This window comes from Acanthopagrus latus, chromosome 14, assembly GCF_904848185.1.
Source record: "Acanthopagrus latus isolate v.2019 chromosome 14, fAcaLat1.1, whole genome shotgun sequence".
Classification (NCBI taxonomy): Eukaryota; Metazoa; Chordata; class Actinopteri; order Spariformes; family Sparidae; genus Acanthopagrus; species Acanthopagrus latus.
In genome coordinates, this window is record NC_051052.1 from 18,398,471 (window position 1) to 18,425,162 (window position 26,692).

The 26,692-nt window shown below is 40.9% G+C and overlaps 1 protein-coding gene and 2 long non-coding RNA genes across 9 annotated transcripts in view; 2 read left to right on the forward strand and 1 right to left on the reverse strand.

The window, feature by feature from the left end:
* tmcc3 (transmembrane and coiled-coil domain family 3) overlaps positions 1-24,821 on the forward strand; it is a 48,920-nt gene extending 24,099 nt beyond the window's left edge. For all 4 annotated transcript variants that reach the window (XM_037121104.1, XM_037121105.1, XM_037121106.1 and 1 more), the window contains 4 exons: positions 16,816-16,980; positions 18,712-19,490; positions 20,797-20,932; positions 21,794-24,821. In XM_037121104.1, the coding sequence (XP_036976999.1) occupies positions 16,816-16,980; positions 18,712-19,490; positions 20,797-20,932; positions 21,794-22,096 (1,383 nt within the window). In that variant the 3' untranslated portion in view covers positions 22,097-24,821. The remainder of the gene's footprint in view (positions 1-16,815; positions 16,981-18,711; positions 19,491-20,796; positions 20,933-21,793) is intronic.
* The window catches only part of LOC119032215, a 1,052,400-nt gene that overhangs the window by 618,820 nt on the left and 406,888 nt on the right, over positions 1-26,692 (forward strand). The window lies entirely within an intron of this gene.
* Positions 1,682-8,987, reverse strand: LOC119032225. The gene is made up of 3 exons (XR_005078817.1): positions 8,812-8,987; positions 4,767-5,001; positions 1,682-2,072 (listed from the first exon to the last, which is right to left on the reverse strand). It is a non-coding gene; the product is annotated as an uncharacterized LOC119032225 (long non-coding RNA).

Here is a 26,692-nt window from a genome sequence, read left to right on the forward strand (position 1 = left end):
AACGACTAATTGCTTCAGTTCTACATAAATGAAGTAATTTATCAAACAAATATGCAAAATGTTGTTTGGTTCCAGCATCTAAAATGTGATGATTTGCTACTTCTCTCTCTTTTATATCACTGTTAACTAAAAATGTACAAAAAACAAGACATAGAGAGAAGCCTTGGAACATTGTGTTTGGTTATTTTTCAGTATTTTCTGACAAATAATAGACTAAATGATCATAGGATTGATCAAAATAAGATTGAAGAGATCAGTAGAAAAAAAAAAAAAAGACTAAGTTGCTGCTCACTTTACTGCTGGCTGGCACAACAAATTCAACAAAGGCAGGAACAGGCTCTACTCTCTGCTTTTATTTTTAGTGTCTTGTAATCCTTCAGCCATAAGCCACAAGAAAACACCCCATAAAATCACACATTAGGTGTTTGTCTTCTTATTTTTCTTTTCATTGAATCATTGGCACTCGCCCTTAATAATGAAAATGAGCTTAAGTTTACTTTCTGTTTCGTAATCTCTCATAAACCCATTAGAAGAAGTGGCTCATTTGAACTATATTATCACAATGTTCTCTCGTGAACAACAGACCATAGAGAGAGGAAAAAAGAGATTTAGTTCATGTGTTCCTGGCCTTGGGTGTTGATAGTTATTGCCCTTAACAACAAACATTTAATTATACCCAGCAGGTCAGGGCTTGTTGTTTTGCTCGCTTCTGAAGGATACAGGAAACCAGTTTATGCAGTTGGCCTGTGGGCAAGCACACACACACACACACACACACACACACACACACACACACACACACACACACACACACAAAGTCCCCCATCAGCACCACAAATCACAGTGATGAGCTAAGCTACAGCCATTGTTTGGCCATTGAGAGGGAGCAGAATGGGAGGAGTGAATGTTGTTGAATGGGAGGTGACTGATGGTCCTCGCCTTCGACTCGCTTCATTGGTTATTACGGCGAGGTGCAATCAACTCAGTCGCGTCCGTTGTCGGGGCAACTGGTGGAATCTGCGCGGCATCCTGGAAAAAACGACCCTCGCACGTATTGAAATGAGGGAGGATGTGAGTGTGAGAGGAGGGAGGATTGCAACAAGAGAGGCAATCTGTGAAATGTGAATTATTCCACATGTAGTTACATAGGTTTGTCTCTCAGCCTCTTTCTCTCTGTGTTTTGGATTAGGATTTGAGCGGGATAAGCAGACAGTGAATAGGCACACACCAGCAGCGTTGCCGGGTGTGTGAGTAACAGGGTGTGTATTAACTAACACACAAATACCCTGAGAGAGAGAGATCCTGTGTGGGGCAAACACACATGCAGCCGTTTTCCCTGTAGTCATATCATATAAAGCTGATTCATTGCCAATTATTACACTCTGTGAGCTGATGTATTTAGCTAGCGACCTAAATTTGGTTCAGCCGCTCTGGTGTTTTATTTTCGAGCCACTCAATCTCAACAGTACAGCCTCTGCATAGTCATCACAACCTGCTATAATTAGTCAGGAGTGTAATTGACACATTAATGTGGAAATGTGTGTCTCAGCTCGTGTTTCTACCCTGAAACTGTGAAACATTTGGTTAGCCTTCAGCACAGTGCAGTCGCACTTGAAGCTGAAATGAATATTTGATGAATCAATTAGGCAATCATTGTTGTTGTTGTTGTGGCCATTTATTCTCTATAACATTAAGGTCCGAGAAAAAGTGTCATTGCCAGTTTCTGACCGACACAGTTGTCACTTTCACACTTGGCGCCCACGTTGTGTAACCCCGTGTCTAGACGTCGCATCAGAGGGGCGCTCATGTGACGACAACATTCACGAGACACTGAAGCGTCTGTTTATACTCGTTTCATCTGAAGAGCACAAAGTGCTGGCGATGGGAGCTGAGGAAAAGGGTGGAGGCGAAGTTGTTCTGTGGCAGTTGATGCACAATGTAGGTTAGAGTTTGCACATTAATAAACTCTGCAGCTCCTCCCTAAGAAGTTCCTGTGTCCATGCTTCACAGCTGCTGGGCAAAAGTGAAGGGAGAGTCTGTGGGATGACGAACAGCAGCACGCTGTGCTCCACCTAGGTTGCAAAATGTAGACAAATATTTAGTCAGCGACACTTTCGAGGGCATCAACCTCACGTTTACAGCCGTTTACACATCAGATTGGGTTTACGTCTGTGAGACAGAGTTGTAATGCGAGCCTGCAGGAGCTGGTGAAGACAGCTGCATGGTTCAAAATGAAAGTGTGTCTGTTGCGTGAGACGTCCAAGTGAAATTTACATGACTAATGACGGGAGTAACGCCTTACTTTGCACCTAGATTTGGAGCCATTTAACTAACAAAGTGTGCGAGTTGTACATGTACTAAATGTTGCAAAAGATTGTTTAAAGGACTGCACTAAGATTTTTAGTTTCATACTTGCAACCAGATGTTCTAGGCATCACTTTTGGCTCTGGGAATTTGTGATTTCATGCATTTTTAATCATTTCCTGGCATTTTACAGACTCAATAATTTATTGGTTTCCATAAGAAAAGTGTGTTGCAGCCCTGGTTGTACACATGTTCTAATAAAAGTACTGTGTTTAAATAAAGGCTGCAGCAAACAATACGTCAGCCCTGAAACACCATGGACTTTAATTTACTATCATAACAAAAACGTAGAAATACAGCAATTATTCACATTAGACTGAATTGAGAGTCAATAAAAAAACAACAACAAAAAAGAAAAATATATATACATTTTAAAAAAAATATATGAATTCTCTCAATGGATCAATCAACTAATTATTTCAGCTCTCGTATAACTAAAGTCTGTAACATAAATAGTATAGAGTCCCTGCACACACACAGCTGCCAGTCACTGTTATGTAATTCACAGAGAGTGTTTGCATGTGGTTGTCTGTTGACAGAAGAACACAGGGTCACTCAGACTGCGTGGACACATTTCAAAGTTACTATCAACAGAGCTCCAGCTTGTACTCACGCCAACATTTCATTGTACTGAAGTCTAGTGAGTACAGTGGTGTGTCAGCGTGTGTGTGTTTCGAGTGCAGAGCAGTGCTATATTCTGAATCAGGCGTCCAAAAATGGAGCGTCTCTTTGTAGAGGTGTTGAATGTAGGCGAAAGTGTTCCTCTGACTTTTGACAGTAATTTTTTTTTAAATCTCTCAGAATGCATCACACAAAGAAAACTGGAGGGCTACTCATAGCAATATGAAGTAAAAATGAAATGTACCATAAAGATAAGCATGAGGTGTTTTACAGAGTACAGTTGGTTTGCAGTATGGAATTGGGATGCAGGGTTTGTCTTGTTTAGCAGTGATCTGCTTGTGTTTCACCCTTGTTTAAAGGTGAAAAACACTTCAAGCAGCTCTCAGTCACAACAGATCTCAGTGATTTTCACAGCAGCACAGTAACTAGTTTAAGTTGGACAGGACGGCGGCTCTCAGTGATGCTGCTGGCTGACTGGGATGCAAAAGACAGATTTTTTCTCACCTGTTTTTTTTTTTTTTAGCTTTAAAAGCAGAGCTGAAGCTGGTCTTAACACGGAGTGCTGCGACTGAGCTGCAGAGTAGCATGAAAAAGTAATTAACCAAACTGTGTATGAGTCATTGACTGAAAAGATTGAAGCACTTAACAGAGTTGCTTTGCTTCTCAGTAGATAGACGGTGCCATTTACTTGTTTCTTTGGTTAAAAAAATCTATTTTAACATGTGTATTAGTTCATGTGGGAGTAGAGGGTACAATAGTTCCACACTGACACTCCGCTGTAGATTGATATTGAATCTGATTGACAGTTCCCGGGTCATGAGGTACACATGGCTAAAACAGCCCTGCAATAAATAAATAATCATGTCAGAAACTGGTGACCGCTGTGACGTCTCCTGGCAGACAGAAGAAAACAAACTTGATGTAGGCGAAGAATCTCTGACATCGGGCTCAGCGGGCATCTTGATGTGATGTTTAAAAACGGTTATATAATAATTTAATACCTTTACATCGATGCTTTTTATTTTCTGAATATATTCCCGAAACTTGGAGAGATAAAAGCCTCACACTTAATGTGAATTTTAAACATTGTTATTTATGAGCGAGGAATCAGGAATTAAATGTGATTTCTGACATTAGATTAGATTATAAATAAGGGAAGTTTTTTTGTTTGGGATCAGCTTGTTCTTGAGTTGACAATTTGCTGGATTCTTTTTCTATAATATTTACTGAATTTACTGCCTTTTCTTTGTTTTGTATGTGATGATAAACAGAATAATTTTGCCTCTTGGACTGTTGATTGATGGGATGTTTTCTGACATTTTACAGACAATATGATGTATTGATTAATCGAGAAAACAATGTCCAGATTAACTGATAATGATTAGTTGCAGCCCTAGTTGATTTATATCGATTGTTTTGGTTTATATATGTATTAAGGTAAGGCTCTCTATTCCCCTGTTGGATATCCACTGTGCTGTCAGCTGGTGCTGTGTAAAAATATCATAATCTTTGTTTTTTTGTCGATTAATGTTCCTGAGTAATCTCATGAAGGATGGGTCATAAAAAGAGTCATCCATCTATTCATCCAAATTTATGTCAGTATGTTAAGAGGTTGTGTAAACTAGGCTAAGTCCAGCTGACTAGACTGTACACTTTAATAGAAATTTAAAATGGCCAAATGTTCCGTTAAAGGCCACACTATAAACTCTGACCCTAACCCGTTTGAGTACTCTATCTCTAATCGGATTGTGCTGGTCCACCTGTGGAGTTCAAACACTGACCTCGCCATGTTCCAGCAGGATTTTCTCTCTTTTTTCACTCTCTCTCTCCTCTTCTCCGTCACTCCGCGTCTCCATCACTTTCGCTTCCACGCCCTTTAAATCTCTTCCACTATTTCAGCCTTATTCTCAAGATTACACCCTCACACATCTGTATCCGCTTTTTTTTCCCCCCTTTCTCCGGAGCATTTAAGGGCCGTGCTTGAATGAGAGTGAAGGCTGCTGGGTAATCTTTGCTCTGGAAAGCAGAGATTGATAATCTCAGATTACAAGAGGGGCAGAGAGAGAGAAGAGGAGAGATTACAACTTTTTAATTTTTTTGCATGTATGTGTGTAAAGCAGGTCATATACTAACATACACTTACTGCAGATTTTGCAGAATTATCTCACACACTTGATAAACCTTCCTTTAGCTTGTGTTGTACATGCTGTGCTCAGATTGAAAGCTCTGTGTTTGTGTGTGGTTAGATGCTGTAATACTAAGTCATTAGCTGAAGCTGAGCTCCCTAGATAGTAAATGGATTGCCAACCGCTCATTGATCTTTAACTCGATATCCACTCTGTTTCTCACTGGAGTGTGATTTATCGATTCACTGTATTACATAGTTTCCCTCTCATGTGGTCAACAGGGAAACACGGTTGACTAAATCACCTCACAGTGTTCATCCCCAGAGAGCTTTGTTCTTTAATTCTCCTGTATGTTTTACATACAATGGACTCCTAAATAGCTCTTTGTACAACAGCAAAGTTGAATTATTCCTTATAATATAGGAAATGCTTCCTTCTTAACATAGCACTTTGTCATTAAATACCATTAGCATCATTCATTCAGAGGCATTATCTTAATTACTACAAACAGACAAATCCAAATTACTGAAGATTGGCAGCTGCACGCTCTCTTTAACACTGAATCATTTGTAAGCAGATCACGTATTGTGTTCTGCTTTGATAGTGTCGGCTTCATGCTTTAAAATGCTGCGAAAGGCTTTCATCAACTCTAATCCTTCTCTCTCAGTGCTGGAGAGTAGAGACAAGTAGCAGCATCCTATTTGTACAGAGAGCAAAGGAGTTTGTGCACAGTGTGGTGTGAAGAACAAAATCCAATGCAAAGCACATTCATGTACCATTGTTTTAGGCCGCATGAGAGGTTTGGCTGCATGGAGGGAAAGGTTGGACATTTGGTTTGTTGATTTATTCACTTTGAGCTAGATTATTTGGCACAAGATAGGGTAAATATTCTTGGTTTCCAGAGACTGACTTTGGCGATTCCATGACTTTTTATCCAGTGTCATAGTAAGGTTCACATTTTTTTTTAATGAAATGCTTCAGACACTTTTGAAAGGATCGCAAAAAACCCCTCAGATTTAAATTTAAAATATGGTGCTGTTGGAGTTCGCAGTTTCTACCAAATTGATGCATTTTGATGTCCACGCTGAACCACTGCGATAGACGATAACATCTTCAGTCGGGGAGGGTTGTTAATAGACAATGTGACTCTGAACTTGAAGCAGTGTGTCCCCTCAGAGTTGCTCATTAGCCCTCAATTAGTCACTGCTGTTTCCCACTGATGCTCTGACGGCAGCCCCCGACTGTCTCGCACAGCAGAGAATTTTATCGGCCCTCGCCAGCAAAGAGACTCAGATTAGCTCTCATCCTGCCTACAAAGCGTAAATCCCCACGTCAGGTTTTCATCTCCGGACCTCACGTCTGTAACTTGGCTGTGTTCATCTTTAGAAGGTCGCAGCAACGTTAGCTTGCTTACTATGTTGAAGAAGCTAAGCTACAACAAAAAGAATGAGAGAAACACGCTAACAGCAGTCCACAGAAAAGGAACAGTGTGTCTTGGGTTAATAGTGGCCAGGTTAATAAGGAGATAATAAACAGGACATGGAGATGTTCATACTTCTTTTCCTTTTCTCTCCCACGTGTTAAAGACACCAACAGCTCTCCCTTACAGTATCTCTGAGGGGACAGACTCATTTCTGTGCTCTCTGGTGGACCGTCTTTTAAATCACAATGTTACGATGGTACAATGATTAATGAGCAGCACGTTAACATGCTGAGATTATCCTCAGCCTGACAGAGCCACAAGCATGGCTGCAGATGCTAAGTCATATTCATTTCAATGTATCAGGATTGTTTGTTTGTTTGTCTGAATGACACTTTCTGTAGATCTTTGTCTGAATAATTTAACTCTGCATGCAGCTGAAAATCAAGCAGGTTATTAGCTCATGCAGCACCGTGACTGACTCAAAACATTTTCATATCCATGCTTTTCATCTTTGCTGTGTGAGTGTGCACCGGTCGTCCCCCAGACATATTTCCTCTGGGTACACCTTAACTGATCACAGTTTAAATTTACAGCCAGTATAAAGGGGGATAAATGAGGAGAGGAGGAGGGCGTGCTCTCCTCTCTCATCCCTCATCCCTCCATCTGTGTTTAGTTAATGAGGCTCTGGGGGGTTTTTCCTTGGCCATGTCACTGCAACACTATGACACTTTAGTACTGCATAAACATGTCAGTCTGAGAAACTACAGAGCACGGCCATAAATGTTGATGCTTTTTAAGTCTTATCTCACAGCAAACATATTGCACACGTCTGAAGTGTCAAAGCTCCGAGTATGATGCACATTTTGTACAGTTATGTGAGGTTAGAGCTTCTGATTTCCTCTCCCAGATGCTTATTAACTTTTCTGGTTTTCTGTTGTTCTTTATCCAGATCACACAGCAAGTGACGCTCCTCTGGATTTAGGTGTCTGTTGTGGCTCTGTAGAATTTTATGAAGGAGAAGCTGCAGAAGTTATAAACTCTGGATCGGTTAAATAGTCAGCAAATCAAATGTGTTATTAAGCATATAAAGCAAGACAGTCAAATTGTTAATGCAGCCCTCCTTAAATTAAATCCTCCTTCAGTAGTCATGCTTTAAAAAAAACATTCAACTTTTTATGCACGTTAATTTCATGTGTTCAGTTATGCTAAATGCTTTCATATATTTTCCTTTAATTCTCTAGTGTCTTTATCACCAACTCACTGAGTCTTGTTGCATCTGTGAAGCAAGTACATAGAGTTTTACTACAGAAGTAATTGAGATGAGACGGTATAATAACTTCATGCATAATTGGTGATATTGAATTGTATGAAGTGGCTTTAGAAGTATGATTGGACATGAGCAGCAACAAGCAGCAGTGACTTGAAAGAAGCGCTGTGGTGTTTTGAATTAAACATTTCAAAACATTGTTTATGATTGTCAAGTAAAAGTGACAAAAGATACGTTAAACAACTTGGTAACTTGCTGCAGCGTGGTCTGGTCTGTCGTCACCCTTTGGACAGAGATGTCGAATTGTGTGTGTCTTAGCCTCTGGATATTGTGTACGTGTCCTGTTCAGCTCGCCAAGAGTTCACTGTGTGTGTGTGTGTGTGTGTGTGTGTGTGTGTGTGTGTGTGTGTGTGTGTGTGTGTGTGTGTGTGTGTGTGTGTGTGTGTGCCGAGGGCAGCGTGTGCGGACTTGAAATCATTTTTTCAGCTAATGCAGCGACACAGAGCTCAGGCTCACACTGTTTACTTCCCTTCTGCCCCACCTTGGGTTTGGCCTCTGTGTGTGTGTGCGTGTGTGTGTGTGTGTGTGTGCGCGTGTGTGTGTGTGATTTGCTGATTTCTGAAGGTGGAGCAAAGGTGATTTTGTCAACACAAATACGTGGATTTCTTTGGCTCACACACTTTTTTCAAATCTTTCAGCGTATGGATTTCCTTGTTTTGCTGAGTCTCTCCCACATGTATCATCAAGTACATTGGTGATTATCTGTTGTGTTTAACAAAAAGCATAATCTATAGCACAGTCTTTACCATCTGTACAGCGTATAACAACCTCTGTCATTAGATCAGAAAAGGAAAGGCTTTGGTTTCCTCCTCAAGGGGTCAAATCTCTGGTTGCAACCATGAATAATTCCTCAACTTTTCCTCTGTGTATTCTATCCCATTTTCCATTTTGTGTGTGTTCTGTGACTGTTTTGCTCCCCATGAATTCTCTGGGTAGTCTCTGTGTTGTACCTGTGGAGCCCTCCCATGGGGAGGTGTGTCTGTCTGCCAGCTCCTCTTCCCCACAGGAGGCTCCTATTTCTGGTCACAAAGTCATGGCTGATCCCCTCCGGGCAGGAAGCTCTCCAGTCCAATTCATATGAGCTGAATGTCTCATTTCACCTTATGCCATCCTCTTTTTTTTGTTATCATAGGTGAACTCACTACTCTTTTCTCTCTCTGCACGTGATTAGAATACATTTTAAAACACAAGAACAGTTAAAATGAACACAATCAGAAGATATTCTATCACAGAATCCAAGCTAGTTGTTTTTTTTTGTTCTGTCTGTCCTGGAACAAGTAAACATAATTTAATAAGACAATAGCACATCAAATTATATTGTTCATTCAATCATTTCACACATTAAAAAAGCATGCAGTGTAGAGATATTCAGAGGTTTTGCCTCAATTGTCGTCTTGAATATCTGAAGTTACTTTGCTTATTCATTACAATTAGTTTTATTGAAGTCGACTGAGCACTCAAATCACAGCTGTGGAGATGGAGAGACTGTGGTGATGCAGAAACTAAGAAAAAAGAACAACAATATGTGAAAATTGTGTGGCTCTGTGTTTAGTGGCCCACATAGTGTAATCTTAATGATGAATAGCACTCTTTAAACCCAGGACGAGGCTGCATTTCATTTATGATTCATGCGGCACAAACAATCTTTTACCCATTTTGATTAGTTTTAGTCATCAGCCTGCACAAAACCCCCTCTCAACATTTCAGTCTCTCACTCCTTGAATAGATTTGAATTCAATTCCTGATGCAGTGGTTTGTATAACAGGTACCCGATTTTTCTGGCAGCACACGTTTTATCTTAATGTATGAGCCTTTCTCTGCTGCCCTCAGGAAGTACAATCATAAATTACCAGGCATACTCATCTGTGTTATTCTCAAGTTTGGTGGAACAGAGTGGCCTTGGCGCAGAGTTTGCTGGTTTTAGCCTTTCAAAACTTGAGCATCTAAATTGTATGAGCACATCTCCACATTTGTTCAAAGGGCTGCTGTATATCCTGTGATGTTAGCTAGTAAGAGGTACTGTTTTAGAGGGTAATTGTACAGTTATAGACCGAGCAGAGGCAAGAGATTTGATGGCATGGATGTTGTTCTGTCAGGCTGTCAGTCCAAACTCAAATATCGCAACGACAACACAACTGTGTCTTCGCACAGCCTCACCGGCCTGCTAGCATGGCTGTAGACTACACAAGTACACAGCATGTTTGGGAGTTTGTGGTGAGTTTTATGGTTCCTCTAATGTTGCATCATGCATGAGGATTGCTGCCATGGTTAATTTGCATGTCAGCGTTCAAACTGTCTCTGTAGTTTCCAGATTCGCCTTTCTGCTCAACTTCTCTCCATGTCCGAGGCAGTTTCGTGTCATCTCTGTGGTGATGTAGCTTCATGTCATTGGCTTAAGAAGCTACATCGCCTCCACTTAAATCTCTTGATCTGGCTTCACCCAATCCCATTATTCCCTCCCCAACACTCAAACACACACCAGTTTAATTCAGCCCACTAATCTGGTGTGTTGGTTCAGACGCTGCGTGACTCCATGCTGAGTTAGAGCCCATATATGTGGGAAGATTTCAGCACAGAGATACCAGATAATGAATAAATGTTTTTGCTTGACATATTGTGCTTCCTTTTCATTTATCTGGTTCTTTAATTATTAAGAAGCTGATTTCTTTATTTATGTATACTATGCATGTTCACCACCCACTCATTTGATAACCATCGTTAATGTTTCTTTAGCTGATGAGTGAAGCGAACATTAGAATATTTTACCAGGATTTGGCTTGTGCTTGTTGCTAATTTTGTGTCCTGAATCCTGATGCCATGTAATTATTTGATTACTTGATCAGTTTTCACTATCTAAAACCCAAAAGCAGCAAATGTTTGGCTTTTCTGATTGTTGATTTAAACAAAATTTAGTTGGAAAGCACAGCTGGTTTATATTCTGTGGTAGGGCTGCAACTAAATCATTTTTATATCAGTAAATCTGAAGATTATATTCTCAGTGCTTTTCTTATTAATTGCTTATAGATTTTACGGTTCCTATCAATGGCCTTGACTTGATGGACTGGTGTTATGGATCGATTTCTTCATCCCTCAACCCCTCGAACAGCTGCTGATTGGTTTCTGACAAAATGTTGAGACTCACCTCTCACTATTGACAAAATCACACTGGCGGGCTGAAGAGGAATGATTGTGTTGTTCTTGAGGGACTCAAGTTCATAGATTACTTGCGTCTGATTTGTTCCCACCTCTGGCTCGTGTTAGTGGAAAATAGATTGATGGATCAGACGCGGCAACAAAAGAAAGGTTTCCCTCAGCGTTTTCCTGCGTGTTTCTGCCAGGCTGTCATGTCCCTATGGGAAAGGTCCCTACTCCCAGCTCCATCAATGAGCTGTCCTAGTGGGAGGTGGAGTATTACTGGCTCACTCTGTCTCTTTCACATACAGTACACACCACAAGCTTCCTTCCTCTCCAGTCTTTAGTCTTGCCAATGCACATCACACGCCAACGCACAGACACAAACACTATATCTGCCTCATCTCATATGCTTACATGTTCAATTTGCAGTAGTTTATGCATTTGATTGTTAGGTTTTGTTTTTTGATTCTGAGTTAATCTATAGAATACAGCATGGCGGTCTGAAATATCTCAACATCTACCAGATGGTTTGACATATGCAGACCTTCATGGTTCACAAATTACGTACCCACTGACCTCAGTTTTCCCCTGACCTTTTCACTCTTGTGCCACTGTGAGGTAAACGGTACATCTGCGTTTTTATTAAAAAGTCTAAAAGAATATAAGATGGATTGAGCCATGAGCAGAGCAGCTGTATTTGATGAGTCGTGGTTGATGAACGGTTAAATGAGTACTAAAGGAGTTGATTAGCAAATCAATGAATCGACTAACGGAGTATTAATGTATTTATGTAACTGATTCTAAAACTGACAAGATCATTCTACCTTGAAGAGACAAAACACTGTAGAGCAGATTAGATTTCAACCAAGGAAGCAGCAGATGTTATGAAAATTCAACAACTAAACCAGTTCTTGAAGTGGAAAAAAGACACGGCGCTTATAAAAACCTCATGAATTTATAACAAGTAGCCTGTTATGTGTTCCTAGAAAAGCAGGACGTGGCTCCTTCTGCAACAATGGAGTCCAAAGGACTATAGACCTGTATGATGGTCTTGTGTGTGAGTGTGTGTGTGTGTGTGTGTGTGTGTGTCTGCTCATCTCTAAAGAAGAACTGCGTAAAAACACAATCAGCCTTTTCCCAGTCAGTGTTGCGACCAGTAGTTCCCTCCAAGGAGAAGGACTGAAGCCGATTTGTCATTTTTAAAAGAAGTGCTTTCTGAATTCACACCCATTCATACATTTTTCTTTTCTAAAAGTAGGATTGTCTAATTTCTGACAAGTGGAAATCCGAATGTCTCCTCTGTGTCTCTCTCTGGACCAATGCCCTGCTGTGTTTGTGTGTTTTGGCTGTGTGTCCACCCATCTGTATGATAATCTAAATGGCCTCAGTGCAGACCGGGGTCATGGGGCCGGTAGTGGCCAGATATTTGCTCTGTAAAACAGACACGTGTGTCCTCTGAGACATATGGTGCCTCTATGTGTTCACATGTTAATAATTCCCCCACTCTCGCCCTCAGACCTAGTTTCCAGTGTAGGTTCGATACGTGTTTGGACTGCTGAGTTTTAGGCTGCGTGTTCAAACACTTGCATCTCCGGCAGCCGGCTGATTTATGACCAGGCTGTTTGTGTGTCAGAGGCAGGAAAAGAGGGGATGGCAAAAATGTTGATTTGTGCAAATGCAAAGCGTGATCTGGCCACAAATGTTTTACAAACACACAACCTTGAGTCTGTTCCAGCTGAATTCAAGGTTGTGTGTTTTGTTTTTGCTTTTTTGTTTTGTTTTTTTGTGAATGAGAATACAAAGCAGGAGGTTTATTGTTAAATGCATTACAGTGATGATACAACGATTTGAGACTTTTAAACTCGCACTGCAATTATTAATGACTAAATCAGGTGTAATTATTAATTTATCTTACTCTTAGTCCCCTCAGTTAGCTGTAACATTTTCTGACTCATTACGGACATAAAAAAAAGGATCAAAATCATTGCATCAAATTGATACGAAATACAGTATATATGTAGTGTGTGTGTATATGTGGGATGTGTGTGTAGATTCAATACCAACAGCAATTCACAACATACACAAACTTATTTTTTAGAAGAAAAAATCACTTTTTTTGCAGTTTGAAATAGATGATTTTTAATGGAACGTCTATATCACATCATCAAGCATCTCTTCTGTGGTCACAAGGCCACTTCTTGTTGGCCCAGTCGGCCTTCCTTAGGCATCAGCATTTGTGGGTTCAATTCAAGTCTCAAAATGGCCCGAAAAAAAAAGAGCTTTATTCTGAAACTGGTCGGTCTATTCTGATAAATGGAGGCTATTCCATGCGAGAAATTGCCAGAAAACTTAAGGACCTCATAAACGGTGTGAACTACTCCCTTAAAATAACAGCACAAAGTGGCTCAGACTACAAGAGGAAGAGTAATGGGAGGACCAAGTGCACAACCGAGCAAGAGGACAAGTACATTAGAGGGTCTAGTCTGAGAAACAGACGTCTCTCGGGTCCTCGGTGGGCAGCTTCATTAGGTGGCTCTCGCAAAGTTTCAGTGTCAACAGAGAAGAGGCGACTCTGGGATGCTGGCCTTCTAGGCAGAGAAGCAGAGACAAAGCCGCAAAAGGACGATAACAGGCAAAGAACACAAACAAAGCTTGAAGGACAGAATTGTTGTTTTGAGTAACACTTGTTGTTTGTAACTCTGTCCATGTCTAGACTATATTATATATCTCCAAGAACTGTAAACAGACTTGGAGCTGTAATGTTTCAGGCACATGTAAATTAGAAATAAGGGACTTGTTGGAGAATTTCTCAATAAATCACATTTAGATAATCATGTAGGGAGACAATAGAAAATACTCCATGAATAAACAAAATGATATGAGAGATTTGATATTTAAAGCATTTAATTGATTTACCAATGTTGCAGACCTTATCAGTGGCTAGTATATTATTTCTAAGGGGATAATTTGGCTCATGACCTCAATATTTCTCTGATCCTTGCTACAGCCCTCGGTTAGGGTCTTTTGCGGCAGAGTGAACAAATTAAGTCTCCAGGGAATCTGGCATTTAAGGGTTAAAGTCCTGAACCTCATGGCTATAAATTGTTAAAATCTCATATCAGGCTACCAGAGTGTAAAAACTGTTTAGTTGGTCCACCCAGCAGTCCAAAAATGATCTTTTCAAAGAGAGGAAACAAAACAAATCTGCTGTTTTTGAAGCGTCAGAGAGCAAACGTTGGATATTTTTATTGAATGTTGATTGTATCAGCGTTATTTACAGCACAGGTTTTTCTCTGGCTGCAGTTCTGGCCGTCCGGTTGGACTGATGAACGTGTGATGTTCTGACGAAATAGCCATCTGTACTCAGGAGTAGAAATAAGTCCAGTTTGATTCAGAATGCTCAATTCACATGAATGACTCGCGGATATTACGAAACACGTTAAGTTACAAACTATTTGTTGCTGTATAACTTTTTTTTCCCTGCTGGAGATTGTGATTGTGATTGTGGACTCCGTGTGAGTCTGTTCAACCAAATGCCACCGGACACAATTAAAGCGTCATGTATTCAGTCACAAAAAGGCAAAAGAATACAGCCAGGAGAAAAAAAAACCCGCCTTCAGGTTATGTCAGCAGTTTGCTCGCGTGTGTGTGATGTAGAGCTTCATCTGTCTGTGTGTGCTTTGCTGCCGTGGCAACAACAGTTACCACATACCAATATTTTAGGTTGCCTTACATAATCGTCTGCTTTTGTCAATAGAGAGTAGATTTTCAGTGCAGTAAGCGCCGGGGGCTCTTTGTTTTCGGAGCCCCGGGCTCCTCGCTGCTCCACTAACTGGCCACTTCTTGTCTTCAGACAGATTTACTGTCTCATCAGCTGCCTCCTTCCTCCTTCCTCCTTCCTCCTTCCTCCTTCCTCCTTCCTCCTCCTCCCTCCAGTCCAAACACAAGAGTACTCTCAAGAATATGCACTCACTACTCTTTTCATTCTCTTTTTTTTTTATATATATCTCCGCTCGTCTTTGCCAACATGGTTGTGCAGACTTTCTAAGAGCTTTTTCACAAGGCAACATAAACACACTTGATGATTTATATCAATGGCGCCGGATTGTGCAGCAGGTTTTTGGGCTGAGAGCCTGCACAGACTGCAGCCTCTGACATCACAGTTGTTCTTTCTGTTTGCAATATATTTTTTATACCTCGTTGGTTTGTATTGTCAGTATGCCACTTAATGTAGGAGTTTAAATGTTTTTCCTAATTCTGAAATTTCTAAATGTGATACAAGACCTTGAATATAATTTGTTGATAACATGATTGACACTACGGGGAATAATTGACATGGAGGTGTGTAAAAAAACATCTTTACTGTACTTATTTAGATTTTTCAGGTGTCTGTACTTGAGTATTTATCTTTCTGCCAACTTTTACCCTCTACATTTTAACGCAAATACTTTCAACTCTTGTTACTTTATTTTAAATGCATTTGAGGGGACTTATCGATTATTCTGATTTTGCATCATTGCACGCTGACTTCCCAAAATCACAAGACTGATTTCAAAATATCAGAGTGTAACCACACACGGCAGACGTAGGGAGACAAAACAACATAAAAGATGTATCAAGAGGGAAACAGACAGAGAGAGAGAGAAAGGGACTGTAATGGAGAGAAAAGTCGTGTTAGTGTCTTGTATCTGCAGGGACCCTGCAGCTGCCTGCCTCGATTTTCTTGTTGCTGCTCGAGATGCTTTACCAACTCCAAATGTTGTTATTTGATGTCCTGGGAATGAGGCTAAACAATCAACCACTGTAGTGTAGACTGTAATATCTCGACAACGCTTTGAAGGGTTGCCATAAAATGCTGTGCAGACCAGAGCTGCAACAATCAGTTAATTACTTCAGTCACTTTTCAAGCAGAAATATCAAACATTTGCCAGATCCAGTCTCTTAAATTTGACAATTTGCTTCCTTTCTTTGTCATTTATACCAGTGAATGAAGAGTTTGTTTGACAAAAGGAAGTCTGTTGGCACACAGCTGGGTCTGAAAGCGTGTACAGAACAGAACTTTTTGTCTGAAAAACATGAAAATACTGTCACTTCAGTTTCTCTAACACTCACACTCCCTCAGTTTACTTCAGAAGAGCTGTCATTTTGTCTCTGAGGTTGTTGAATGCGGCATTATGTCATTTTGCTCCTCTCAGAGTCCCACGAGCAGTTATTACCATGGGTATCATTATCATAGGTACACCTCGCTCTGAAAGGTAATGCATCTCTAAAGCTAAAATGTTGGCTGCACTTGTAACACACCCCGAACTCTTGTTTTCAGTGAATCATTTCTTTTTCTTTCTTTCTTTTTTTTTTTTTTTTTTAAGAGTTTTGACACGGACATATAATATGAATGAATACACACATGAGCAACAGAAGATGTGATGGAGAGGTGCAGGAAGACCCTCAGATGTGCTAACGTTATTACTGTAGATGATTAGATGTTCTCTGTCCACCAGGGAAATTCAATTTGCTTTGGACAGCACCATGCAAATAGACACAACATAAATATCTAAGATGCATAATACTGTATAAAATACTTAAAAGAATAAGAATTCACACGCTAGCAGACATGCATATATGAAAGTGCACAAAGTGATCGTGACCAAAACAAACCTTTTAAATCATAATTTTCTCAAAGAATTATGAAAAATGTCACCATACTTTAGTTCCAGGCTCTCAGCTCTCTGCTTTGTCATTTATCACTAAATAATTTTGATGAAACCTTCTCTTTTCACAATTAATAATTTTTCGGGGGTTCCATTCTTGTGTGTCCACAGGCAGAGCGCAGCAGTTGCGATGTCCTCAGCATCCCCGTGCCCATCCGTCGCGGCGGCTCGGAGTCCAACCTCGACGTGGTGGACAGCGTCGGCGATGACGGAGTCGGCCTGGATTTCACCAAAGGAGCGCTTGGTATCGACAGCCTGCAGCAGAAGATCCTCAAGGTCAGAGGAGACACGAGTCACCTCCTGCTCGATCTCTTTGTAGATTAACTGTGTTTGACTTGAAGCTCGCCGTGTGAACATGTGGACAGTCTGAACAAACATCACATCATCAGGGGTTAAAGACTAAATTGAATACTTGATTAGCTCAGATTGTAGAGCTGTGTCTTCTAATCCAATGATGAGCTGATTCCAGTTTAGATTTCAGCTTTGATACGTTAGACACCAATCAAAAAGATATTAAAATAATTTGCTTTATTAATGAGAATTTCTATCTCACCTAATCTTCTAATTCATTTTCATCAGCGTCCTTGTTGTCTCATCTTTTATTAAAAATTGTCTCTCACAGTGAAATTTATTTCCATCATAGGAGGATTAGAGCTCAATGCAATTTAGTTTGATCGCTCTCAGTTGATTTAATGTTTTATCCAAATGTTTTTGCAGCCGGAACTGAAACCAAAGGAAGAGATGATTAAAAGATAATGTTATGAATTACAGCACCCACTGAGTTATACGTGCAAAGCAATAAAAAGTAAAAGTAAAATTTTGTATTTGCAACAAGCTACAAAAAGTGAGCAAAGTAAAAAAAAATGTGTTCTTGATTGAGCCCAATACTCCTTACAACGATGCCTCAGAGCTGCACTGCATTCAGTAATTAACTGTCAACATTATTATCGAGGACACTTGGATCGGTACCGAAGCAAATTATTGGAGTTACTAAGTGTTCAGTCGCACCTTACAGCACCCCGGAGCCCTGCAAACTAAAGTGTTGAATGCATTTGCTTTCTCATAAAACGTTTGCAAAGCTTTTTTCAAAAATGTTTCATAACCAGCATTGTTGACACCAATGTTTACTGGCTTGGTTCTTTTTCTTCCTTGCATTTATTGGCACCTTGCTGTGTTTACTGGTGCGTTACCACCATCTGCACATCACTGGAATAGTGTGAGACGGCTGTGTGCATGTGCGTCCTTCATGGCTACAAGACAAACACACCAGGTACCATCTCAAAAAAACAGCTTGGTGCCACTCGAGGTCACAAGCAACAGCTAATGTCGCAGGAAGAGGACCTGCTCCTGGGATTTAATGTGTTATTCCTCACTTTACACAATATATAAAGAACAATAACTTTGAACATGTTGTTATAAAAACTGTCTGAACATAAGAAGATGGCGGAGGCAACACCACAATTCAAATGACCAAAATGTTTTTGGAATCACTTTGAGAGTGATTCGATTAATGAAATAAACTCATTTCAAAACACATTCACGACTCATTAAACCAGACAACAAACATTAGGCTGCAAATTACACATAAACTGCCGAATGGAATTTGGCGCTGATGGGCTCTCTGAAGATAATGATGATGCCCTCTTTGAGTCTTTCATTAATGTTGATGTTCTCCCATCTTCACAGAATTTTATGAACCTTTATCCTTTAGGTTTTCTTTTTGTTTCTCTGTTAAATGTGCAGCATGGTCATCACAATTCTCTGTCCTAAGATAGATGCTCACTCCTGGTGTGGACGGCCCATAACTCTGGAGGTCATTTTGAAACTTTGGGTCAGGAAATTCAATTTGCTCTGGAAACCAGGAGGGAGTGACATTACATTTTATTAGCAACTTAAGTTTTACCAAACAAAATGGAGGCGCTACGTTCAGCAGGTTGGATTTGGGGAAAAAAGCAGAGGAGGAAAAGTGACCTGGTGTTCATTTCTGTCTTTTCAATCTCCCTTCAGGTGACGGAGCAGATAAAGGTGGAGCAGGTGGCTCGTGACCAGAATGTCGCTGAGTACCTGAAGCTGGTGAACAACGCCGACAAGCAGCAGGTAGGACGGATACGTCAGGTCTTTGAGAAGAAGAACCAGAAGTCGGCGCAGTCGATTGCCCGGCTGCAGAGGAAGCTGGAGCAGTATCACCGTCGCATGAGGGACAGCGAGACCAACGGGAAGCACAGCCACAAAGATGGAGGCAAGGAGTCTGGGACTCACAGCAAGGAGGGTAGCCTGAAGGACATCAGCACCACCGGGCGGCACCCGGCGCTGGATAAAGTGAAGACAATTGGACCCGGCGTGTCGCTCTCACCGCCGTTCTTCTTCAACAAGTCGCGGGAGTTCGCCAACCTCATCAGGAACAAGTTCGGCAGTGCAGACAACATCGCCCACCTGAAGAGCTCCATGGAGGCGAGCTCGGGGCTGCAGGTGGAGGGCGGGGCGAGGGGTCTGAGCGGGAGCGCCACCACAGTAGCCAAGGCAAGCAAGTACCAGAGTGACGATGAGTGCTCCACGGGGACGTCTGCATCTGCGGACTCAAATGGGAACGCAGCCGGAGGCTCGGGGGCAGGTTCCGGAGGTCCAGCGAGGTCGGACTCCAACGGGCGGATTGGGGAAGTGCTAGACATGGTGCGAGAGATCAGGGAGGCTCAGCAGCAGCTGGCAGACGACATGGAGACTCTGAACACACAGTTCAAACGAGATTACAGCTACTTCACTCAGATGATGCAGGAGGAGCGATACAGGTGGGTACAGCACAGCACTCAGCCACAGAGGACACAAAGAACAATGATGGAAACATTTAAACGGCACTCTATTAAATTAAAAGCAGCACTAATCACATGGATGTTTTAGGCTTTGCCCTCCTCAGTGTGTGAGGACAGAGAGTCTTTAAAGTGCACACTGTAGTACGTTTATCAGATTTAAAGCAAGAGACTCTCACAGATCAGAACATAATCACATTTAACCCTCATCCACAGTCGGTCTGCACATCATGTACATCATTGTGACTCGAAGAACAAGATGAATGATTTTGACACCAGCTCATGATAATTGTTCTGGCCTTTTTCTTATATTTTACAAATCAAGCAAGAAATTAACATGTAGATGAATCCAGAATCACAACAATCATTGGTTGCCGCCAAAAATACAACGACCTGCAACAGTAGAATTCCTCCCGCGTGACTTTGAGCATGAGTACAACTGATCTTTTCTCAGACGTGATAAATATCTTCCAAAGCCACAGCAGACAAGTAGCAGCTATTTTCACGTGCTGAGTGCTGCTCGCTGTCTCAAGTAAATATTTGACTCATAAAATCCGTTCAGTGCCTCTTTATAAATATTTGTGCTGTAATAAAGATCAGTTGATTCAAACTAGGTAGGCCAGGACTCGAGAAAGGAAGATTAGAGAGATAAGAAAGAAAAACTCTCCTCCTGCCTCTTAAAGTCCTTCTGAAAACCTTCCCAGAAGGAAAAATTAGTCTGTGGTTGAACAGCTCATAGTGCTTGACTGCACTGTAACCAGTGATGAAGGTTTTCATTTTATGATGCTCAAGATCTTTAATGTACATCAGCTATTTACTGCAACCCTGAAATATTCCCACATATCATCACGATGCCAACACGATACTCACACGTCTGCTGCAGGTGTCTCAAATCCTAAAGAAAATCCGACAATCCTCACCCGGCTGTAACGCTCCCAACTGGGCAGATTCTGTTGGTACATCTGCTGCTGAAGTTTAAAGAGCTTTTGACAGTTTTAGAGGGGCCATTATTACCAGCTTTTGTAAAAGCAAAAATAGATGGCAGAGCTTGCACACACACACACACACACACACACACACACAAACCCCCAGACGGTTGCTAAGTCAACCAAGGGCAAATGTTTTCAGCAGCTTAGTTGCAAGTAGTAGCTAAACTGCTGTACTGTTGGTCGCCCACACACTCTCTCAATTATGCATTGTTTCTCCCTCTCTCCTTGGCTCTCTGCCTCCACCTACTCTACATGTGTGTGCGTGTGTATGTGTGTGTGTGTGTGTTCCCGTTTGTCAGGTATGAGCGGTTGGAGGACCAGCTTAATGACCTGACGGAGCTCCACCAGCATGAAACCAGTAATCTGAAGCAGGAACTGGCCAGTATAGAGGAGAAGGTGGCTTACCAGGCCTACGAGAGGGCCAGGGACATACAGGTAATGTGTGTTTTGTACACACACACACACACACACAGTTAGCCTATACAATAAGTAGCAGTTAGATAATACATCACACACAAATAGAGTGCTGAATTTCTCTGTGTTGATGTCAAACCATAAAGAGACTTTAACTACTGAAATCATTATATTTTATTTCATTTCTTTCCTTTCTGCTTTATTCCATCTTAGATTTAATTGAGCTATCAAGCGTTAAGCGTTATTTAAGCCTCTGGATGTAAAAGTAGCATTCATTTTCTTAACGCACAGTGTTGGTGGTGACTGAAAGTTGCAGCATTTTCCACAGCCTGGACACGTATGTACTGAATTATCAGTACAAAAGGTCAAACGTTGTGTTGTGATGTATGTATCTACAAGAATTATCCACCCACAGAGACTGAAATGCACATAATTGGCAGCTGAAGCCAAAGAACATCTGTAAATCTACTGCAGTCTGAAGCTTTAATGGATGAACTTTTCAGATTCTTGGTCAGTTCTAGATGGACTTTGGCTAAAAAGAAAAGCATTTTGAATTTGCTATAACTTCAGCCTGTCCCATTTATTTCTAATGTGATCACCATGTTTTGGGGGCGTAATAATAGTCTTGCTCGTGCTCCAAAGGGCCAACAGATTATTTTCAGGGTTCAAGGGCCCCGGGTCCAGGACAACTGACCAGATTTGTTCCTTTCCTGTCAGAATTCCTGCCAACTTCTGTTTATTTCTTGTGCAGGTGATGTAAATATCATGTCTAATGAAGTTGTGCTTCCCTTCCTTTATGAGTCGCTGCTCTCCAGCCTCTCCCTAATCTTTACCATGTTGTGTATTTGTATGTGTGTGTGTGTGTGTGTGTGTGTGTTGCAGGAGGTGCTGGAGTCGTGTCAGACTCGTGTGTCTAAGCTCGAGCTGCAGCAGCAGCAGAACCAGACAGTTCAGGTGGAAAACGCAGACGCGAAGGTGCTGCTGGGAAAATGCATCAACATCATGCTGGCCATCGTCACCGTCATCTTGGTGTGCGTGTCCACGGCTGCCAAGTTCACCGCCCCGCTGCTGCGCAGCCGAGTCCACCTAGCGCTCACCTGCGTGGGCTTGTCCGTGTTGGCGCTGCTGTGGAAGAACTGGGAACATTTGCAGTGTGCGTTGGAACGATTGGTCCTCCCGCACTGATGGAGGAGCACAAGTGAACGCTTTGTCCGAGCCTGGGGAGGAGTTTACATGTAGCCTTACACCAGCCCGAGTCCCCCAGAGATTTTAGGCTCCGCAGTGACTTGATTGATGGCTCTGTGTTTTGCATGTCTAAATGGGGTCCACGCAAATCCACAAAGCCTTTCCCAGAATGCACCTTCACAGTAATTCTAACCAACAACACAGAGATGTAAGCTGATATAACAACTGTGACAAACCTCTACAACATGCTGTCTACGAGGCTGAAGGTGCAAACGTACAAGTATCACTACAGTCCAATAAGAGATGGATCCGCTGGAATTGACCAGATGAAAGTTATTTATTGGATGTTGGACTCCCTCTGCTCTCATGTGGTCGCACTAACCACAGCAGTGGACCTAAATATAGAGTGAGCTTTTATTGTGGCATGGGAATACAGTGATTATTTCCTGCCCTTAAAGGGAAGTGTATCTGTTATAGCACCGCCTCGCACCTCTGAACAAACACTCGCTGGCAGTACGCGGCCAGTCGATCAGTCTTGAACCTGCACAGAACGCCTCCTCGTGCACCAGCTAGCTGTGACAACACAATGACACATCCACCTGAAGGTTGAATTGTACCGTGTGTCTGTACTTAACTGTCCTGTATTTATGTGATGATGTGCGTCTCATTCAAAAGGATATTTTTTAAGCTGTTCTTTTAAACTGTGGGTGTGTTTGTGTCGGAGTGTGCGTTCATGTACTTGTACGTCTGCTTGTGTGTCTGTACTTTGTTTTTTAAAGAAACTCTTGCACATTAAATGAAATATCCGCTTTATTAGTGAGTTGGGTGAGTAGATTACAGGTGCAATATGTGAGAATTGACATTGACATTGACATCTGTCACGTCATACTTCAAACAGATAGGGGGCGGTATATCACAGGAGTAACTGCTAACTGCTGCCAACTGTGGCTGCTCTTAGCTAGTTAGCCCAGTTAGCTGTGCAGAAAGCGGTTCAAGGCTCAGAGCTCAGGGACCAGGAGAGTGTTAGTATTAACACTGCTAGCACGGAAGCTTTGGACCGAGGGCTAGCTGGTTAGCATGCTAACTTCAGTAGCAACACAATACATAGGGGTGATAATGTCAAAACTGCTATTTATTCACATTCTTTTGATAATTTTAGTTAGTTTTGAATGTTTTCAACCAAAATTCTTACATGTAGAGCCAGGAGACAATTAGCTTAGCTTAGCATATAGACTGGAAAGAAAGGGGAACAGCTAGCCTGGCTCTGTCTCTGTGATTAAAATGCTGCTTGACATGTTAATCAATATATATATAGTCTCATATTTACAAGAAACTAATTTTAAAAATGTGCAGGATTATTTTTTTGGATAGAAGTATTTTCTTCCTGCCATAAAACTCCCCACAAGCTGCTGTTGGACAGAGCCAGACCAGCTTGTTTCCTGTCTTTAAGCGAAGCTAAGCTAACAGACAGGACACTGCTATCGATCTTCTCATTTAACTCTTGACAAGCATATTTCCCAAAATGTCAAAAATTTATGGACTGCCTCCTGTCTTGTTAATTTGATGCTTTGCGGGGTTTTCGTCTTATAAAATCCGTCTGATGTTTTTTTGGGTGCTTCTCGAAGCTGTTTGAGAAAGAACATGTTTGGTCTGTGAGTGCTTTACTCAGATTTAGCATCCACCAGCGAGCGTGTCGACTGTGAGGAAGGCCGGTGCGATTAGAGAAAAGCTCTAAAATGCGAGTATGTTTGACTCAAAGATCCCAGTTTTATTGAACTGCCTTTTAACGAGGTGAACAGAAAACGTTATCTTGTGTGTGAAGCCTTTGATGTCGTGCTGCATTCACGTCCGTCGGGAATAAAAGCAGTGATGTTCTGACTGTTCATATCCGGACTCAAGAGAGTTTCCCACCTGTAGAAACTTGTCTGAAGCCACAGGGAGACGGATGTGGGTGATTACTGCTGATACATTTGAAATGCTCATAATAATTCCTTTTTAGCATTTTCACACTTGACTCTCTCTCACAGCTGGGGAGTGACTCATGTGAGAGGATGTCTGAAACTAGCACAGAGAGTCCTGCCCTGCCGTCATATTTTAAGACTTGTGAATTGTAATGACTCGCAGGATGAAAATCAGTTGTTTTACTCGACGTAAGAATTTCTGCCATAGTGCGAAAAATCAAGCCCCACTGCCTTGTTCCCAAACACCACTTCAAACTAAAACTATGATTTGTGTTGTGAGCACCATAACGACTGTTTTCATTCCCATGTGACATGAATGCAGCATCACAGATTGAACAGAGGAAACTGAACAATGTAGCTCTGAGCTCCCGAACCCTGTTTCACTGTGATGATGAGGGGGATGAAATGGGACTGATGCCTTTCAATGCAGCTTATTTCCTCCTCTGTTTGCGTCCCTTTGAAAGCCAAATATGGAGATTTTTAAGGCACCTTAGGCTTTTTAAATAAAACTGAAATTGCTATTTTTTGGGGTTTTTTTGCTCACCTTTAATCTTTGATGTTTTATTTTCAAATTGGCTCAAACACTATTTCTCTCTGCTCCCTAAGAGAGACGTGCACCTCATTTCCAAAGCCTGTATGTGTAAAATCCATAATGTATATTTTCACATTTCTGTCTCCTCTATGTGCATTAGTTTCTCGTTATGGATTTCCATGACATTATTCTTTTTTTCAATTGAGAAAATAAATCTGTTTTTCTAAGAGTGTTTCTGTTTTTTTCTGTTTCATGCTGGTTGCTTTCTATTAGGAGAACCTCATCTATTATACATTATCCGTCAGATGTGTGATGTAAGGACAGGCATCAAACCGCTCTGCAAGCATCATAAGGAATTCATACATAAAATGGGTGTAAATTACTTTGGCAAACACCCGACAGCTGCGCAGTGAGCTGCACTGTCGAGGAGGAAAACATGTAGAGTCGTGTTCTCTCTAGTATTGCAAAGAATATTACAGATATTTCAGCGTTTCACTGAAGTCGAATTATTCAAGACTTCACAGTTCTTCATTATGTTCCATTTTAACATTGTATATATATATATATGTGTGTATATATATATATATATATGTGTGTGTGTGTGTATATATATATATATATATATATATATATATATATATATATATATATATATATATATATATATATATATATATATTTCAACATTTATATTACTTAATATTTCGCTACTTTTCTAAGGATAATATTGTACTTTTTAGGCTACTCCACTGCATGTATTTGTTGAATTAAGCCACTACTATCTTTCCAAATGAGATTATTATTACAAGATATTATTAGGCAATAAAACAATACATATTTAAATAGATGAAGCTACACAGCGGTGTATAACGTGGTTAAAATTAGCCCCAACCTACCAACTGCAACAATAAAATGATATTAATCTATCAATAATCATAATCATAATCCTCCAGTCGTCTGGACATTTAATCAGAAAAACAACTGCAAAGTGTTTTTTTTTTGTTGGTTTTTTTTTTTGTGATATTGTTATTAACAGTGAATTTGGACCATGTAATTGCACATAATGTGGAGCAGTTGTGTTTCAGGTTCAGCTGCAGGTCGTGTTTGAGTAAAATAAATAAATAATTCAGTGTTTCTCAAACTCCCATCGATCGATGACGGAAGAACTGACAAAGCTTCTGATTGTTTTCGGGGGAAGAAAAAATCAGACTGTAACCTTTAAACAGAAGCTTTGAGTTTACTTCAGGCGTTTTAAGGCCTTTTACTTGTAACAGACACAGACGACTGACAGGAAATGAACTCAGGCCTGAAGATGCATGTTGAGATAAATGTCAGGTGGTTTTCATTACTTCCCAGTACGAAGGCATTGAGATTCAATTGGATTTGAAGCATAAACATAAATATTTTCCTCTCACAGAAGCTTCTCAGCTGCACTGATGGATGTCAGTTTTGTATGGTGAGTCCATAATCCAGCTGTTTTGTGGATTATTCATCTTTGAACCTGTTGTTTTGGCCTCATATTCATTATTCAAGCGGTGTTTTGCTCCATATTGTTCCGCCTCTTCTTTGCACTGAACACTGTTCTGTTTCTGCCAGACTTCATTCTCCTCAGAGAGGCACCCAGCTCAGGTTTTAACACCTACTGACTCCAGATCTGCTCAGAAACATTTACAGTATGTTCTGTGCATGCAAGCAGCAAGCAAGGACACTGTGAAACATAGAGGAGACTGACACCTAGCGGTCAGATATGAGCAGTGCATCCATAATTACACAATGATATCCAGTTTCTCACAACAAATTCAAGTGTTTTAAAAAATTATTGAAATACATCGATTTGACATGCAGAGACAGTTGTTTCACCGAAGCAGATGAAGGAAAATAAACCAACAAATATAAAACTGTGATTATAATACATACTAGTTACAGTGTCAAACAAAAATAATGACCAACAGCAAACAGAGAAATCATGATAAACATTATATGTATACCCGGCAAAGTTTTATACATAACACACATTTTATGTACATATTAGATAAGCTTTACTGTTGACAGGTTATATTTTATCATCCATCATATCAACAAAACATATCGGCACCATATTAA